The sequence below is a fragment of the Nerophis ophidion genome, linkage group LG04 (genome assembly GCF_033978795.1).
Source record: "Nerophis ophidion isolate RoL-2023_Sa linkage group LG04, RoL_Noph_v1.0, whole genome shotgun sequence".
In the NCBI taxonomy this organism is placed as follows: domain Eukaryota; kingdom Metazoa; phylum Chordata; class Actinopteri; order Syngnathiformes; family Syngnathidae; genus Nerophis; species Nerophis ophidion.
In genome coordinates this window covers 55,296,201-55,315,491 of record NC_084614.1, presented here as the reverse complement: position 1 = coordinate 55,315,491, position 19,291 = coordinate 55,296,201, and the positions used below count along the sequence as shown (strand labels likewise).

General features: G+C 36.9%; 1 protein-coding gene across 2 annotated transcripts in view; it reads right to left on the bottom strand.

The window, feature by feature from the left end:
* LOC133551592 (adhesion G-protein coupled receptor G6) overlaps positions 1–19,291 on the bottom strand; it is a 26,836-nt gene extending 7,545 nt beyond the window's left edge. Inside the window, exons 1-17 of one of the 2 annotated variants that reach the window (XM_061898464.1) lie at positions 18,991–19,291; positions 18,590–18,645; positions 14,065–14,189; positions 7,502–8,754; positions 7,380–7,401; positions 7,275–7,312; positions 3,455–3,585; positions 3,287–3,362; positions 3,170–3,207; positions 2,900–2,941; positions 2,692–2,759; positions 2,579–2,616; positions 2,430–2,469; positions 2,327–2,361; positions 2,125–2,252; positions 435–564; positions 4–360 (exon numbers count right to left, since the gene is read on the bottom strand). In XM_061898464.1, the coding sequence (XP_061754448.1) occupies positions 4–360; positions 435–564; positions 2,125–2,252; positions 2,327–2,361; positions 2,430–2,469; positions 2,579–2,616; positions 2,692–2,759; positions 2,900–2,941; positions 3,170–3,207; positions 3,287–3,362; positions 3,455–3,585; positions 7,275–7,312; positions 7,380–7,401; positions 7,502–8,754; positions 14,065–14,189; positions 18,590–18,645; positions 18,991–19,052 (2,639 nt within the window). In that variant the 5' untranslated portion in view covers positions 19,053–19,291. Of the gene's footprint in view, positions 1–3; positions 361–434; positions 565–2,124; positions 2,253–2,326; positions 2,362–2,429; positions 2,470–2,578; positions 2,617–2,691; positions 2,760–2,899; positions 2,942–3,169; positions 3,208–3,286; positions 3,363–3,454; positions 3,586–7,274; positions 7,313–7,379; positions 7,402–7,501; positions 8,755–9,547; positions 9,754–9,847; positions 10,114–14,064; positions 14,190–18,589; positions 18,646–18,990 lie in introns of those variants that run through there. The other variant, XM_061898465.1, reaches the window with a different exon arrangement.

Sequence of the window (19,291 nt, the reverse complement as noted above, 5' to 3'; positions counted from 1 at the left end):
AACCTGTCGGAGGATTGTGCCAGCGTCTCGGGAGTGGCGCTCAGCAGGTTGCTGACGATGTGGATGGATGTGTTGGCCAAAGCCAGGCTGACGTTGGGCCCAGACAGCAGAGCCTCAAGCTGAGACACGAGCTGGTCTACCTGACTGGCGTTGAGTCTGGACACGTCATTGGTCAGCTCAAGGAGAGCACTGGCTTGACTCTCGGCATCATTAGCGGCTGTGGTGTTAGACAGCGTGGTCGTGTTCACTGGGAATGAAGTTGTGTTTGGTTGATCGATTGTCACATTAGGACCGGCGGTGGTTGACGCCATGGGAACGCATTGTTCCCTCAGCTGCACCACCACGTTTTTCCCCGCTTGGCTGCAGAGCAAATGAGTTCAGATGTTGGAAGAACATTTGACATGTCAGAGAAACTACGATGAAAAGTTTTTCACCATTTTTGAGTGAAGAATAGCGTAGATCCTTCCTCTGCCGTGCAAAAGTCTGCATGTTGGAGGTTGGTGTTGATCCAAGTCAGCTGGGAGTCCAGAAGATTCTCACTGGAATTTGAAGGTCCACAAATAGCTGCAAGACATAAAATACCAACAATATAATAATAGTAATAATACCAAGGAAATTACATTACTGAGGTCTTGAAACAACATTAGAAACTCTCAAGTCAAACCACTAAAGTCAGATTTTGGTGAAAATAATGGCCTTAAAGGCCTACTGAAACCCACTACTACCCACCACGCAGTCTGATAGTTTATATATCAATGATGAAATATTAACACATGCCAATACGGCCTTTTTAGTTTATTAAATTGCAATTTTAAATTTCCCAGGAGATTTTTCTTGAAAACGTTGCGTAATGAAGACGTGTACGCTTGACGTCACGGGCTGTTAGGAATATGAGCGCTGTGCACACACACAGCTAAAAGTCGTCTGATTTAACAGCATAATTACACAGTATTTTGGAGATCTGTGTTGCTGAATCTTTTGCAATTTGTTCATTTAATATTGGAGAAGTTAAAGTAGAAAGACGGAGTTGGGAAGCTTTAGCCTTTAGCCACACAAACACACGGTGATTCCTTGTCTAAAATTCACGGAGGTGAAACTTTACAATGGATCAGAGCGGACATGGATCCCGACTAAATGTCAACCAGCAGGTTTCGGTGAGAAAATTGTGGTTAAAAAGTTGCCACTTACCGGATATCAGCTTACCTTGTGCCTCCCGCACAGCTGCCGTCGACTTCCCCGAGACACTGTGCGTCAACACCCGGCCGTGGACGTACACTTCCGACCATCAGGTACAGTTAAACTCACTAAAACACTAGCAACACAATAGAAAGATAAGGGATTTCCCAGAATTATCCAAGTAAATGTCTCTAAAAACATATGAATCCATCTCAATGTAACGCGATTGCAATCACGTTTTATTTTTTTTTACTTTTTAATTTTTTTTCTCGCTATCAATATCCTCAAACACGAATCTTTCATCCTCGCTCAAATTAATGGGGAAATTGTCGTTTTCTCGGTCCGAATAGCTGTTTTTGTTGGAGGCTCCCATTATAATCAATGTGAATATATGAGGAGCCATCAACATGAGACGTCATCGTCTGCGACTTCCGGTAGAGGCAGGGCTTTTCTCCAGTTGCGAACTTTATCGTGGATGTTCTCTACTAAATTCTTTCAGAAAAAATATGGTAATATCGCAAAATGATCAAGTATGACATATAGAATGGACCTGCTATCCCCGTTTAAATAAGAAAATCTCATTTCAGTAGGCCTTTCAATCACCAGCATGAATGATGTAATTCAGTGCTTCTCAATGAATGTATGTGATTGGTCTCTATAAAAGTTTCAATAAATGTGTTTGTGTTAATATTTTTGATGGTCTGGATCAGATTTGCATTATTTCTCATGGCAAGACTTGATTCGGTTTTCGTACGATTCAAAAACAAAAACACGATTCAAAACAAAATTTGAGGTTTGATATTGCTTATTTTTGCTGTGTCTTCTCATGGGAAAAGAGGAACAGCAACGACTTGGTGTTTAACTTTTTGTACACTATTCTACTTAATTGTCCTCATGTATTTAGAGTAAAGTAGAGCATGTGAAAATGCATTCACTTTTACTACATACCTGCCCTGGTTGTTCGTCCATCAAAAGTAATGTTCTCCTGGGACTGAAACACAGCTGTTATGGCTGCAGACACGTTACAGACAGCAACTTCTTCAGCCAAGTGTAAAATCCCTCTGCACATCTGAGGGCTGAAATGATCAAATATGTCAATGTTGGATTATTTTGTTTTTGGTGATGTTACTAATGATTTCACTCAACTCACTTTGCTGCAGTTTGTCCACAGTCCAGGGTGGCATTCTAAGTGGAAATGACAAAGTAGTCACAGCAGGATTACCGGTAATGTAATATGACTTCTGGCTGCTTACCTTGTATTCATTAGCAATGGTGGACGAAGAGCAGGACACACTATAAACAAAAAGGTCCTAGGATTAGACTCAAAATAACGGGAAAAAATGGACAAGTGGTAAAAAATGGATGGATAACGGAAATGTAAAAATTGCACAATGATTAGTACTTTGCTGTTGGAGAGCAGCTCTGGTTCAAATGGGAAATCTGTAAACAAAAGTTTATAGTCTGAGGAACAGATGATGACAAGTATGTGGATACAAAATATGCATGTGAGCTTACCAGCGACAAAAGATGGGAGACATTAATTTCTGGGTTTTTTATTGATATTTCGAAAGTGTAATATGCATCTGAAAAGTAAAAGAAAAGTCTGGTAATCACATACTGTATTGTGTGTGTGTATATACCAATGTTTGTGTGTGTGTGTGTGTATATATATATATATATATATATATATATATATATATACACATATGCATGTTGTACTCACCAGTCCCATTGCAGTACGACAAGCAGCTGCAGTTATTAATGTCTGTCAAAGTGATAGCATGGTTATAAACTGTATGTAGAGGTAACAACATTTATTTGTCTTCAGTAGTCACAGTTCAGGTACTATTGTTTAAGAGAGCTGTATTTTAAAGGTATCTAGTCTGCAACAGTATTAGTTTTCTTCGTGTCGAGTTCACATTTTCTGTACTTCTGTCAGAAGCACGTCAATTAAAATATGAAATATTTAAGCAATTGCATTATTGATGCTCACTTGAACCACACGGGGGCGCCCCAAACGCTGATTCGTCACTGAAATTACATTCACAATTTGTTTTGAATGTCAAAAATCTTTGTTTGGAATGGTACTATTTTATTCAAGGCAGCTTACCAGGTTGAATTGGTTGAATTATAGATACAGATGTTTTCCTCTAATTGATCACTGCTGCAGTTATGATTCAGTATAGCTATTTATAAAAGGGGAAACAACTGGTTATGTGTGAACTGGAGATAAGAACATTATTTGGGTCATTTTATTGGATCAATATTTAGCACTCACTTAAACGATTTGCTCTCCTCGCCACCACGTGGATGCCAGAGGAATTTGTACCAGTTGTGCAGAGTGTTTGCAGGATGCAACATGGCAGCACGCTCTGCTTCAACGCCAGCGTCACCAAGCAGTTGGTCGTTCTAAACAGTTAGAAAAGAGGTGTCAGACTCCCTTTCATTCATAGCCACATCGTAAATATGGCTGCCCTTCCTGAGACGCTTGTAACAGTGAAAATATACACAAATATTAATGTACAATCGTCTCATTATACTATTACATATTTGGATAACTTGCATCAGAATTATAGGTCAAATATTTATTTTTATTTTAACAAAAAGTGTATGGAATATATGTCAATACAGTGCTGTCCAAAGTGCGGCCCGCAGCTAATTTTTTTATTGGCTCGCGACAGGTTCTACAGACAAACTTAACATCTCCTGGATTAAAACAGTACAAAAGTGAACAAAAACAAAGGATCCGTCAAATCGCCTCCATGAATGGGACCTGACAAACAAAACGACCGATGGTATGTGATTATTGACACGCGTACAATGTTTTTGCGAGATCTGGAAATTTTAAGTGTGTTAAAGCCCTAAAATGTTTTAGTTTGTTAAATAATAATAAAAATAGGTATTAAGGAATAATAATAAAAAGTATTAAACATCTTAATGGAGTTAAGGTTCGATATTAGACTATTTTACCAACAGCGTGACAAAGCTAAAATGTGGATGTTTTCTGTAGATATTTTAGCATATAAAAACCCTGTTTCCATATGAGTTGGGAAATTGTGTTAGAATACAATGATTTGCTAATTCTTTTCAACCCATATTCAGTTGAAAGCACTACAAAGACAAGATATTTGATGTTCAAACTCATACTTTTTTTTTTTTTTTGCAAATAATAATTAACTTAGAATTTCATGGCTGCAACAAGTGCCAAAGTAGTTGGGAAAGGGCATGTTCACCACTGTGTTACATCACCTTTTCTCTTAATTACACTCAATAAACGTTTGGGAACTGAGGAAACTAATTGTTGAAGCTTTGATAGTGGAATATTTCTCATTCTTGTTTTATGTAGAGCTTTAGTCGTTCAACAGTCCGGGGTCTCCGCTGTTGTATTTTATGCTTCATAATGCGCCACACATTTTCGATGGGAGAAGGATCTGGGCTGCAGGCTGGCGGGGAAAGTACCCGTACTCTTTTACTACGAAAAACCACGCTGTTGTAACACGTGGCTTGGCATTGTCTTGCTAAAATAAGCAGGGTCATCCATGATTACATTGCTTGGATGACAACATATGTTGTTCCAAAACCTGTATGGACCATTCAGCATTAATGGTACCTTCACAGATGTGTAAGTTACCCATACATTGGGCTTTAATACACCCCCATACCATCACAGATACTGGCTTTTGAACTTTGCGCCTATAACAATCCGAATGGTTATTTTCCTCTTTGTTCCAGAGGACACCACGTCCACAATTTCCAAATATAATTTGAAATGTGGACTCGTCAGACCACACAACACTTTTCCACTTTGCATCAGTCCATCTCAGATGAGCTCGGGCCCAGCGAAGCCAGCGGCGTTCCTTGGTGTTGTTGATAAATGGGTTTTGCTTGGCATAGCAGAGTTTTAACTTGCACTGACAGATGTATCAACCAACTTTAGTTACTGGCAGTGGTTTTCTGAAGTGTTCCTGAGCCCATGTGGTGATATCCTTTACACACTGATGTCGGTTTTTGATGCAGTACCGCCTGAGGGATCAAAGGTCCGTAATATCATCGCTTACGTGCAGTGATTTCACTAGATTCTCTGAACCCTTTTGATGATTTTACGGACCGTAGATGGTAAAATCCTTAAATTCCTTGCAATAGCTCGTTGAGTGATGTTGTTCTAAAACTGTTCGACAATTTGCTTACAAATTGGTGACCCTTTCCCCTTCCTTGTTTGTGAATTACTTAGCATTTCATGGAAGCTGCTTTTATACCGAATTTCTCAACTTTATCAGTATTTATTGCTACCTTTCCCAACTTCTTTGTCACGTGTTGCTGGCATCAAATTCCAAAGTTAATGATTATTTGCAAAAAACAAATGTTTATCAGTTTGAACATCAAATATGTTGTCTTTGTAGCACATTCAACTGAATATGGGTTGAAAATGATTTGCAAATCATTGTATTCCGTTTATATTTACATCTAACACAATTTCCCAACTCATATGGAAACGGGGTTTGTATAAGTTTACCAACATTGTATTGTTTTAGTATCTTTAATGACAAAATGTATCAAAGTGACCCCCGCGTCCTTCAGTTTTTAAAGATGCGGCTCTTACTGTAAAAAGTTTGGACACCCCTGTGTTTTCTACATTTTTTCTGTCAAAATTGAAAGAACGAATACACTTAGTTAGTAAGACAAAGTGCTTTATTTACCCACATTATTTGTAAGCATTCACAGGTCACATGAAACTATGTGGTGGGCTGGTCCTTGAGTTTGACAAATGTGAGTTAGCCATAAAGGTTAGAGAGCATATTGACAACTGCACAATCTAATATGAGATATTTGGGGTGCTGGAAAAAAATAGATTAATGGCAAAAATAAAATTTTAGATCTATCTAAAAAAAATGTAAAATTTTATCAAAACAAATCTTTACATTTATTTGTTGGGTAACATATCGGTACACATTGTATTGGTCTAGCAAGCGTGGCTGATGCCAAGTGCAGCTAACCAAAGCCAGCTTTAAATCTTGCTAATAATAATAGGGGACGGCGTGGCGAAGTTAGTAGAGTGGCCGTACCAGCAATCTGAGGGTTACTGGGTCAATGCCCACCTTCTACCATCCTAGTCACCTCCGTTGTGTCCTTGGGCAAGACATTTCAATCAATCAATCAATCAATGTTTACTTATATAGCCCTCACCCTTGCTCCTGATGGGTCCTGGTGAGCGCTTTGCATGGGAGCTCCCACCGTCAGTGTGTGAATGGGCAAATGTGGAAATACTGTCAAAGCGCTTTGGTCTCCTTAAAAAAAGGGTACAAAAGCACTACACAAGTACAACCCATTTACCATTTAATAATAATAATAATAATAATGTAAAAAACGTCAGCCTTGTCTTTACTGAATGCAAATGTTTTGGCTCGCTTCTGATTACACAAGTACTGGGTAAAAAATAAATAAATAAATAAAAGAGTATGACATGGTGTGACAGTGTGGAAAAACTGTAAAATGGAAATCAAGTACTTTGGGAACACTTCAAATAGCAACGCCCACGTGTTACGCCATCACCCGCAGTTAAAAGAAGTGGAACAACTGCCTCTACCAACGTCTTGAATGACACAAGCGCCATCACTTTCAGAACAGGTTAAATCAAGAATCTGTTTGAATTGAATCGTCACCCCAAATAAGTATAATCAAATTGAAATGTGAGAAAAGTAAGATCCACATGATAAATACGGTATCAATGATGTTAGCTTTGTATCTTATTTTCAGCACTGCATAGTTCTATTTGAATTAAATTGCTCTAGTTTTTAGTGAAATATTAGTAATTGTTGAGTCAAAAGCAAGGGATAGAATTAAATCAGCTCTGCTTCTTTCTACTCCTTTTTAGACATGTTGAATTCGAAAAAGTTAGTGTGATGTTCCTCTGTGCCTGGAACAAACTAAAGCATTCCTGTTATTAGTTTGTGTACTTAATGTAGTGGCCAGTTATTAAAAAAGAATATTGAACATTTTTTGTTTTGTTTACAAAAGACCCTAAAAAAATGATTGTCCTGAAAAAAGTGATAAAAACAACAACAACAGATAAACCTTAAGTCCAGCTGAATCCCACCAACCTTATTTGAGTCTTTATGGCACAGGAGACTTCAACCCCCTGTTAGAAAAAAATTAAGAATGTTAGAAAATATGCACCTTCACATGATCATTATATTGACTCATACCTGCAATAAGTCACTTGACTGCCTGAAAATAGAAGAATGTGATTGTTTTGATTGCGCGGAAAGACCAGAAAAGCGGTATGGTGACATGAGAGCAATAATGACAAAAACAAAGCCAATTTTACCTGCTTTGAATCACGTCTCGAACAAAACGTGCACTGAGATTTAATCTTTCTGCCGTTTCACCTATCGTCATGGGTGTGTTCGGGGTGGCCTCATCTGCCATGCTGCGGCCGGCGCCATTTGTTGCAGCTGCAGCTGTGTCAATGATTAGTGATGAGGGTATAGCTATGATAACTTGGTTGTTTTGTAATAAAAGTGAAGAAGTAATAGTGTTGTTTTGTGCGATAGTTGGATTAGTTGGAGTATTGTCCTGTGTCAGGTTGAAAGCTATAGTCCTATTTTGTATCATTGTTGTAGCTATATTTGTATTCATTTGTATTGTAGTTGCAGTAGTGCTGTTTTGTATTGTGGTTAGACCTGTTGTCATGTTTTGTATTGAAGTGGTTCGGTTGACTGGCAATGTGGTTGTTACTACAGTACTGTTGCTTGGCAATGTGGTTGTTGCTGCAAAGGTGGTGTTGCCTGGCAATGTGGTTGTTGCTGCAATGGTGGTGTTGCCTGGCAATGTGGTTGTTGCTGCAATGGTGGTGTTGCCTGGCAATGTGGTTGTTGCTGCAATGGTGGTGTTGGCAGGAAAGGCGGTTGTTACTGCAGTAGTGGTGTTGCCTGACAATGCGGTTGTTGCTCCAGTAGTGGTGTTGCTTGGCAATGTGGTTGTTACTGCAGTAGTGGTGTTCCTTGGCAATGCGGTTGTTACTGCAGTAGTGGTGTTGCCTGGCAATGCGGTTGTTGCCACAGTAGTGGTGTTGCTTGGCAATGTGGTTGTTACTGCAGTAGTGGTGTTGCCTAGCAATGCGGTTGTTGCCACAATAGTGGTGTTGCTTGGCAATGCGGTTGTTACTGCAGTAGTGGTGTTGCTTGGCAATGCTGTTGTTACTCCAGTAGTGGTGTTGCTTGGCAATGCGGTTGTTGCCACAGTAGTGGTGTTGCTTAGCAATGCGGTTGTTGCCACAGTAGTGGTGTTGCTTAGCAATGCGGTTGTTACTGCAGTAGTGGTGTTGCTTGGCAATGCGGTTGTTACTGCAGTAGTGGTGTTGCTTGGCAATGCGGTTGTTGCTGCAGTGGTGTTGATCTGTAATGTGGTTGAGAAGTTGCTTTGCGTAGCGTTTGTTGTTGCTGCATTTGTGCTTTGGTTTTGCGACGTCGTTGTCCCGTCAGCAGATGTATTCGGCATCGTAGTGGGTGTAGCTGTTTGGTTATTTCCATTGTTCGGAAAAAGGCAACTCTCCAGCTGGTTTTGGAACACCTGTTGGAGCTGAAGAATGCAAGTAAAAATATTAAGGACGTTTTAATCAGGGTTTTATGCTGCCGATTCAAATACAGATCATCCATTAGTGAGATGGGCCGATACCAATGCCCATACCGATCACACGTACATGTACATCAAACTGTATATTTTTCAATTGTATTTATGGTGACTGCTACTGACCGTGTAACAATATCAACACAATATTTAAACTAGTTCCTCATTCTCTTTTATTACATACAATTGTTTGAGCAAATCAAAGTCAATAGTACACAATTACTAAACAAAAGATAAAACTACTATCTATCACTCATTTAAATCATTTTTGCTCTTACAGTCCTCCGGGAATTATTCTCTGAGTTTGTAGACATTAACAAAAACAACAAAAAGGATTTGATAAAATAAAAATATCGACCTAATCACTCTAGTATCTATCATATACTGATACTACCCTTGGTATTGACACCACCAATATTTGGATCAATTTGCCCTCCTCTTACAGTGCATCTTGAAAGTATACATAGCGCTGCAATTTTTACAAATTTTTTTATGTTACAGCCTTATTCCAAAATGGAATAAATACATTTTTGTTCTCAAAATACCCCATAATGACAATGTGAAAAGTGTTTATTTTTTAATTTTGTAAATGTATTAAAGATTAAAAAAATAACAAATTACATGCATATAAGTATTCACAGCATTTGCTCAATATTTTGTTGATGCACCTTTGACAGCAATTACAGCCTCAAAGTTTTTTAAATATGAACACACCTATAGCACACCTATCTTTGGGCAGTTTCACCTTTTCATCTTTGTAGCACCTCTCAAGCTCTATCGGGTTGGATTGGAAGCTTTGGTTTTTATCCAGGATGTTTCATTCATCTTAGTCTAGTCAGGGAGGTGACCAAGAACCCAGTAGTCCCTCTTTCAGAGCAACAGCATTTCTCTGCGGAGAGATGAGAACCTTCCAAAAGGACAACCATCTCTGCAGCAAACCACCAATGAGGCCTGTGTAGCAGAGTGGCCAGACGGAAGCCATTTCTTAGTAAAAGTTATCCAAAATGCACCTGGAAGACTCTCAGACCATGAGAAACAAAATTACCTGGTCTGATGTGAAAGGGATTAAACACTTTGGCTTGAATGCCAGGAATTTTGTTTGGAGGAAACCAGGCACCGCTAATCAGCAGGCAATATTCATCCCTACACCACAAGTATGGTGGTGGCAGCATCGTGCTGTGGGGATCATTTTCAGCGGCAGGAAACTGGGGAACTCGTCAGGATAAAGGGTAAAAGGAATGTAGTAATGTACAGAGACATCCTGGAAGAAAACCAATGATTCCCATCCAACCTGATGTCGCTTGAGAGGTGCTGCAAAGAGAAATGGGCAAAGAGGAATGGGTAAAACTGCCCAAAGATAGGTGTGCCAAGCTGTGGCATCACATTCAAAAAGACTTAAAGCTGTGCTTGCTGCCAAAGGTGCATCAGCAAAGTATTGAGCATAAGCTGTGAATAATTATGCACATGTAATGATTAAGTTTTTTATACGTTTTCCAAAAAAAAGAAAAAAAAATACTTTTTACATTGTCATTATGGGGTATTGTCTGTAGAATTTTGAGGACGGCAATAAATAATAAGGCTGTAAAATAACAAAATGTGGAAAAAAAGAAAGCATTGTGAATACAAACCCCGTTTCCATATGAGTTGGGAAATACAAACAGAATACAGTGATTTGCAAATCATTTACAACCCATATTCAGTTGAATATGCTATAAAGACAAGATATTTGATGTTCAAACTGATAAACATTTTTTTTTGCAAATAATCATTAACTTTAGGATTTGATGCCAGCAGCACGTGACAAAGAAGTTGGGAAAGGTGGCAATAAATACTGATAAAGTTGAGGAATGCTCATCAAGCACTTATATGGAACATTCTACAGGTGTGCAGGCTAATTGGGAACAGGTGGGTGCTATGATTGGGTATAAAAGCAGCGTCCATGAACTGCTAAGTAATTCACAAACAAGGATGGGGTGAGGGTCACCACTTAGAATGCAAATTGTCTAACAGTTTTAGAACAACATTTCTCAACGAGCTATTGCAAGGAATTTAAGGATTTCACCATCTACTAGAGATGCGCGGTTTGCGGTCACAACCGCGGAGTCCGCGGATAAACCGCGGGTCAGGCGGATGACATGACGAAAAAATAGATTTTAAATAGATTCGGGCGGGTGGCGGTTGAACCAATTCGGAAATATATATTGTAATAATCCCTGGAATGTAGGCTCATAAAACTTATTTTTTTGTCTTGTCTTTATTGCACAAGATGTAATACAACCACACCACAGCTCTCATGTCTATAACGCTTTTCCCGGGACAGCTCGAACTCTCACGTCCTGTCGATAATGTCACTTCCCTATCTCTCCCGGAAGTCCTGCCCCCCAGCCAAAGTCATTGGCTAACACCCCGTAGCCAGCCGTTAAATTATACATAGTTAAATGTTATGTTGAAGAGGTTCATTTAGCCTACTGACGTGTATTTATAAATGGTTGATTTATACAGGCTAGTAGGTAAAGTGTTGTACCTGACAACTCTTGATGGTACAATCCATATATCACGTCACAGACAATGTCACGCTAACATCACATGACACCTCTGATGAAGGCTGCAGAAGCAAGGTAGCCCAAACTTGTCAAGTACAACACTTTACCTTACTAGCCTATAGAAATCAACCATTTATAAATAGTTAAATGTTGATACCCACATACGAAAAACGAGCAGCACTCCTTGAAACAGTATGTGGGCATACTTTTATTTTGAAGTGTCTCGTTTGGTCTGTCGACAGATACCAACGAGGTATTTGTCATTGGTTGGTATTTTACTTGGTAAAATGTTTGATCCACATGCTGTGCATGTTATTATTTTTACGTTTGTAACATGCTTTATTTATTACAGTTTTCACGGTGAATTTGAAGGGAAAGTAAGCCTTCAAATAAATCAGTTCAAGAAAGCCATTGTGTCTGTGCTATTTGGAGGGAGTTACACTTTCTAACCTCACTAATGCCTTGCATCATCTATATTAGATATATAAAAACGGGCGGGTGGTGGCCAGGTGTGGGTTTGATGAAATGTTGGTTTGGGTGGAAGGCGGGTGGATGACGACTTTAGTGATGCGGTTGCGGATGATATAATTGCCTATCCGCGCATCTCTACCATCTATGGTCCGTAAAATCATCAAAAAGTTAAGAGAATCTGGGGAAATCACTGCACATAAGCGATGATATTACGGACTTGTGATCCCTCAGACGGTACTGCAACATAAAACTGACATCAGTGTGTAAAGGATATCACCACATGGGCTCAGGAACACTTCATAAAACCACTGTCAGTAACTACAGTTGGTCACTACATCTGTAAGTGCAAGTTAAAGCTCTACTATGCAAAGCCAAACCCATTTATCAACAATATCCTGAAACGCCGCCGGCTTGGCTGGGCCTGAGCTGATCTAAGATGGACTGATGCAAAGTGGAAAGGTGTTCTGTGGTCTGACGAGTCCATATTTCAAATTATATTTGGAAACAGAGGACGTGGTGTCCTCCAGAACAAGGAGGAAAATAATCATTCGGATTGTTATAGGCGCAAAGTTCAAAAGCCAGTATCTGTGATGGTATGGGTGTGCATTAGTGCCCAAAGCATGGGTAACTTACACATCTGTGAAGGCCCCATTAATGCTGAATGGTCCATACAGCTTTTGGAGGAGCATATGTGGTCATCCAAGCAAAAAGAATTTGCAAATCATTGTATTCCGTTTATATTTACATCCAACACAATTTCCCAACTCCTATGGAAACGGGGTTTGTACTTTCCCGTTGCATTGTATGTGTTGTGTACTGACTCTGACAATGCTGGCACACCAACAATATTATTAGTATTATCCTCTCTCTAGACCAGGGCTGTCAAACTCATTTTAGCTCAAGGGCCGTATGGTGGAAAATAATTTTGCAAGTAGACCAGACGGGTAAAATCATGACATAATAATTAAAAAATACAACTAGGACAACTTCAGATAGTTTTCTTTGTTTTACTTCGGCACAAAATGGAACAACCAAATTCTGAAAATGTAAATATAACAAATAATCCTCTTGACAAAACACTTCAAGTTAGTTGCAAATTCTGAGTAAAAGATTGATGCAGTTTCAAAATCACCATGAAGAACACATTGAATTGGACTTAATCTCAGTGTGTCTACAAAGAAATTCAACTTTAAGTCGCAGCCCATCTAAGTTGAACAAAAGACAAAATAAAGCATAAATAAAAATTATACTATGGATCAAGGACCTCTTTTGTCATTTCCACATGTTAATCCTGTGCTTACTCGACAAACCATACAAACTAAGTTAGAAACTATTCAAGAGGGTTGAGTTACTTCCCGCCTTCGAGGCATCACCGTGTATGGATAGAAAAATAAAAGCTGTGCAATTTGTGAACAATTTCAACAAACCAAAAATAAAAACTCAAAAGACTGACATTATTGCAACATATCACACACTGTTCACTTTCTCTAAATTTGCACTGAAGACAATCATTTTCACAGAGCAATATCAATGTGCTGTGTCTCATGCAGCATTTTAAGTGGGGTTACTAATTGTTTATTTTACTCCTGTTTGTTTTACGTTGGGTAAAATTGTGAGCTTTACCGTGTACCTCTTCCTTTGTATATTTGCTCACCAGGTCCAGACTATTTGCCGGCCTAACAAAATTGCTATTGCGACATCCAGTGGACACATTCAGAAGAATAATTTATTTCATTTAAAAGTGCAACTTAATTTTATACTTAGCAAACTCATCTTGTGGGCTGGATTGAACCTCTTCGGGGACCTGTTCTGCTGTAATGCTCTTCGATCTACACTTATCAAACTTTAATAAGCACTTTTTTCTCCTGTTGTTTAAAGCTAGCTTATCGGTTCGCTTAGCTATTGATCTCAGTGTGTAACATGTTTAACCTTGTCCTACAGTGATAAAAATACTTAATATTTATACTTAAGACACTAAGGAATGCAGTTTATTTGTCATAAAGAAGTTGTTTATTATTAACTTAGGGCTGTTTGTAAGCTAAGGGACTAAAAATAAATACAGTGTCTGCGTTTGTGATCGGCATTAAGCATGGTTTCATACTGTCTCACGAAACTAGGCTGATACTGATCGGTGGCCAATCGATCGGCACATCCCTTAAAAAAAACATTATTTGAAAAATAATAACACTGAATTACTACATTCGGTTTCTTAGCAGATAACACATGATCGATCATATGACAAACATACCCAAGAAGTGATCTCTGATTCATTCTTAGTGGGCCCAGTCACATCAACAGCAATGTCAACAATGTAGTACACAGCGCTTGTCACAATTGGCGAGGTCACGGAGGTCTGATTGCAGGAAGCAAGACCTGACGAGGAAACAAACATTTACTACATGGTATAATTATTTTGAGTACAGACTTTCTAGAAAAGTATCATATATAACAAAATCCAGGTGACAATGTTTTGACGCCTGAATGACAGAGAGGATGTTAAAAAAAATGTTACCTAAAACACTGCATGTACAGTTTATAAAGAGTTTGACAATGAAACTAATATTCTAAAATATGATTATTTAGTATAGAAAACTAATAGTTTCAAAAATTTAGTCAACATGAATATACAGTGTTTCCCACAGATTGCTATTGTACTTGTGGGGGAGGTGTCAAAATGATGTCACCATACAATTTGCATGATGCATATATTTTCTTTAAAAAGGCGAAAAAAAACTGCACATATTTAAGAAGAAATTGGTGCTATTACTAATTAGTATTAACATAGATTTTTTTCTTTATTCGTTTTGCTGTATTTTTCAATTGTTGAAGCTCAACACAGGCTGCACTTTGTACAATCCTAGTTTATTGATACATATTCTGCCCTCCCTGAATATTGGAATTTAGTTTGCCAAATATGTTAACAGTCTTATAAATTAGAATTGAAAAAGAAGCAACTTGAGTTTGTTTATTAATGGTCTCCACAGTAAAGTTGCTGTAAAACTAAGCACGCAGAGAAAAGTACATTAATAAACACATGAAGTGCACATTCATGTAGGATTCATTTTAAATCAACAATATAGTTTGTTTTAAACTGTAAAAAAATTTAAAAAAAGCAAATTATAATGGATGAAGGTTGGCTTTATTACCACTATCTCAAAGGAGAACTGCACTTTTTTGGGGGGAATTTTTGCCAATCTTCACAATCATTTATGAGAGACAAGACATGTCTTTTTTTTTTGTTGTTTTTAGGATTTTAAAGATTATAAAGAAACGCAGCAAGATGCTGCTAATGGGAGTCACCGTTGTAGCCTAAGTTTAAAGTACTCTGAAACCCTCCATTGTTTTATATGTTTTATATGGGACGGCGTGGCGCAGTGGAAGAGTGGCAGTGCGCAATTCGAGGGTCCCTGTTTCAATCCCCACCTAGTACCAACCTCGTCACTTCCGTTGTGTCTTGAGCAAGACACTTCACCCTTGCTCCTGATGGGTGCTGGTTAGCGCCTTGCATGGCAGTTCCGTCCATCAGTGTGTGAATGTGTGTGTGAATGGGTAAATGTGGAAGTAGTGTCAAAGCGCTTTGAGTACCTTGAAGGTAGAAAAGCGCTGTACAAGTACAACCCATTTATTATTTCATATGTTTATGTATAAACAGTACAGGTCAAAAGTTTGGACACACCCTCTCATTCAATGTGTTGTCTTAATTTTCATGTTTATTTACCTTGTGGATTGTCACTGAATATAAAACATGTTTTCAGTTATTTCACCTTTTTGTTAAGTACTTAACTCCACATGTACTGTATATAGAAAACACATTGAATGAGAAGACTGTGTCCAAACTTTTGGCCTGCACTGTATATATATATATATATATATATATATATATATATATATATATATATATATATATATATATATATATATATATATATATATATATATATATATATATATATATATATATATATATATATATACATATATATATATGTATATGTATATATATATATGTATATGTATATATATATATATATATATATATATATATATATACATACATACATATATATATATATATATATATATATATATATATATATATATATATATATATATATATATATATACATACATATATATATATATATGTAGGGGTGTGGGAAAAAATCAATTCGAACTTGAATCGCGATTTTCACGTTGTGCGATTCAGAATCGATTCTCTTTTTTTTTTAATTGATTTTTTTTTTGATCAATTTTTTTTTCTTTTCTTTTTTTATCAATCCAACAAAACAATACACAGCAATACCGTAACAATGAAATCCAATTCCAAAACCAAACCTGACACAGCAACACTCAAAAGTGCAATAAACAGAACAATTGAGGAGACACAAACACGACACAGAACAAACCAAAAGTAGTGAAACAAAAATGAATATTATTAACAACAGTATCAATATTAGTTATAATTTCAGCATAGCAGTGATTAAAAATCCCTCATTGACATTATCATTAGACATTTATAAAAAAGAAAAAAGAACAAGTGTCTCAGTGGCTTACACTTGCATCGCATCTCATAAGCTTGACAACACACTGTGTCCAATATTTTCACAAAGATAAAATACCGGTAAGTCATATTTTTGGTTCGTTTAATAGTTAAAACAAATTTACATTATTGCAATCAGTTTTTAAAACATTGTCCTTTACAATTATATATATATATTTTTTAAATCTACTACTCTGCTAACATTTCAACAGACTGGGGTAGTATTTGCTGAAATCTTATGAATTGAATGGATACAGAACCGTTTTGAATCAGAAAAATATAGTTTTTGAATCGAGAATCGAGTTGAATCGAAAAAATCGATTTATAATCGAATCACGACCCCAAGACTCGATATTGAATCGAATTGTGGGACACCCAAAGATTCGCAGCCCTATATATATATATATATATTAGGGGTGTGGGAAAAAATCGATTCAAATACGAATCGAATCGTTTATGTTGTGCGATTCAGAATCGATTCTAATTTTTTTTTAAATCGATTTTTTTTTTTTTTAAAAAGAAAACATTTTATTCTTATTTTTTTTAAATCAATCCAACAAACCACTACACAGCAATACCATAACAATGCAATCCAATTCCAAAACCAAACCTGACCCAGCAACACAGAACTGCAATTAACTGAGCAATTGAGAGGAGACACAAACACGACAGAACAAACCAAAAGTATTGTAACAAAAATTAATATTATCAACAACAGTATCAATATTAGTTATAATTTCAGCATAGCAGTGATTAAAAATCCCTCATTGACATTATCATTAGACATTTATAAAAAAAAAAAAAAGTCTCACAGTGGCTTACACTTGCATCGCATCTCATAAGCTTGACAACACACTGTGTCCAATGTTTTTACAAAGGTAAAATAAGTCATATTTTTGGTTCGTTTAATAGTTCAAACAAATGTACAATATTGCAATCAGTTGATAAAACATTGTCCTTTACAATTATAAAAGCTTTTTACACAAAACAACTACTCTGCAAGCATGTCAGCAGACTGGGGTAGATCCTGCTGAAATCCTATGTATTGAATGAATACAGAATCCTTTTAAATCGGGAAAAAAAAATCGTTTTTTAATCGAGAATCGAAAAAAATCGATATATTATCGAATCGTGACCCAAGAATCGATATTGAATCGAATCGTGGGACACCCAAAGATTCACATTCCTAATATATATATATACTGTATATATATATATATATATATATATATATATATATATGTATATATATATATATATATATATATATACTGTATATATATATATATATATATGTATATATATATATATATATATATATATATATACATATATATATATATATATATATATATGTATATATATATATATACCTGTACATGTACACAGTATATATATATATATACATATACAAACACACACACACGCACGCTCGCACGCACGCACACACACACACACACACACACACACACACACACACACACACACACACACACACACACACACACACACACACACACACACACACATACAAAATGTAGTAACAGACACATTCACAACAATATGTAATATGTACAATATTTACAATATTTTTTTGTCATTTTAAGTATTACCAGAATATGTATTTCCGTTCCCATAGCAACACATTTCAGACTTCTGGAAGCCTGTTGCTCAGACCTCAAACTCCTAATTTTAAAACAAATAACAGTCGATGTTTTGTGGAACATGATTGCTGGAGATGTAAGCGCAGATATCACCTGGAAGGTGAAGCGTTACTGTATTGCCAAAGCTTAAAAAAAAGATTATTTTTGTGCTAGCCATGACTATATAGGACATTCTCTTACACATTCACAACATGTTTGAGGTGTGAGGTCGTTAGTATTCCCCCCTTTGTTCTTTCTTTGTAGGCAGTGGATTCTTTGTGTGGTAATATTTCACACAACTGGAACAACAGGTTTCCTATAAATTCAAGAGGAACGTGTGTATAACATGAGTGATGTATGACATGTCACTTTAAGTATGTGGCCCGTTGCTTAAAAATAGAACTGAGTTTGCTAAATAATATAGGAGGGATTAGGGGAAGCACAGAAAAGAAACAAAATGTGCAAAGAAGAAAAATGTTTTTTTCAAAAGGGGTTTTTAGGGTTTTTATTTGTAATATCGTAGAATCATTACTCTTTTTCAGTATGGCTCAATATCAATCACCTTTCTGTAATACTATGTATAGTTTTACCTGCGAGTAGAAGCAGAGGAAAGGTCTTTGCCCAATGTGAACTTGTCTTTTTCACCCTAGAACACACACAAGTGTTTTAAAACACATAAGGACATTTGACAACAAATATTGTTTGCAGTATTTGCATCATCGCAAGAGGTAATTAAAATGTCAGAGTAACACATCAAATTACAAAAAGGGTACATACAGTTGTTTTATATCACACCTACTCTTGCGTACTAATGATGCTATACTTTCTTGTAGGACTGACAGAAGAGATGCGTTATGACAAATGTACCATGTAAAAATGCAGTTACTGCTTTATCGCCATTAATAAATATTCATGTCGCATAAATCACTTAAGTACAGCATATTCACAAACTATTCAATCATGTGTCAGTGCTATTTGGAAATGATATTACCTGACAAAGGAGATAAAAAGGTCTGTGCAAGAAGATCCGCTGAAAAATGATTTCATCAACATTTCAATAAAATCATAATTCCTTCTGCGCCACTTCCAAAGTTAGGAAACAAATAATCGAAGTGGAGGCAATCAGCCCTTTTGTTGTTAGCCGGTTCACATTAAGTCTGTCGCTGGCTGACGTCTGACACGCCCCCTCCATACGTCACCGTAAGGTGGGCCACTTTTTCTTACTTTTTAAAACTTTTTTTCTGATCCATAAATGTAAAGTTGATATGACTTCAGGTAGAAAAGGGGGTTTA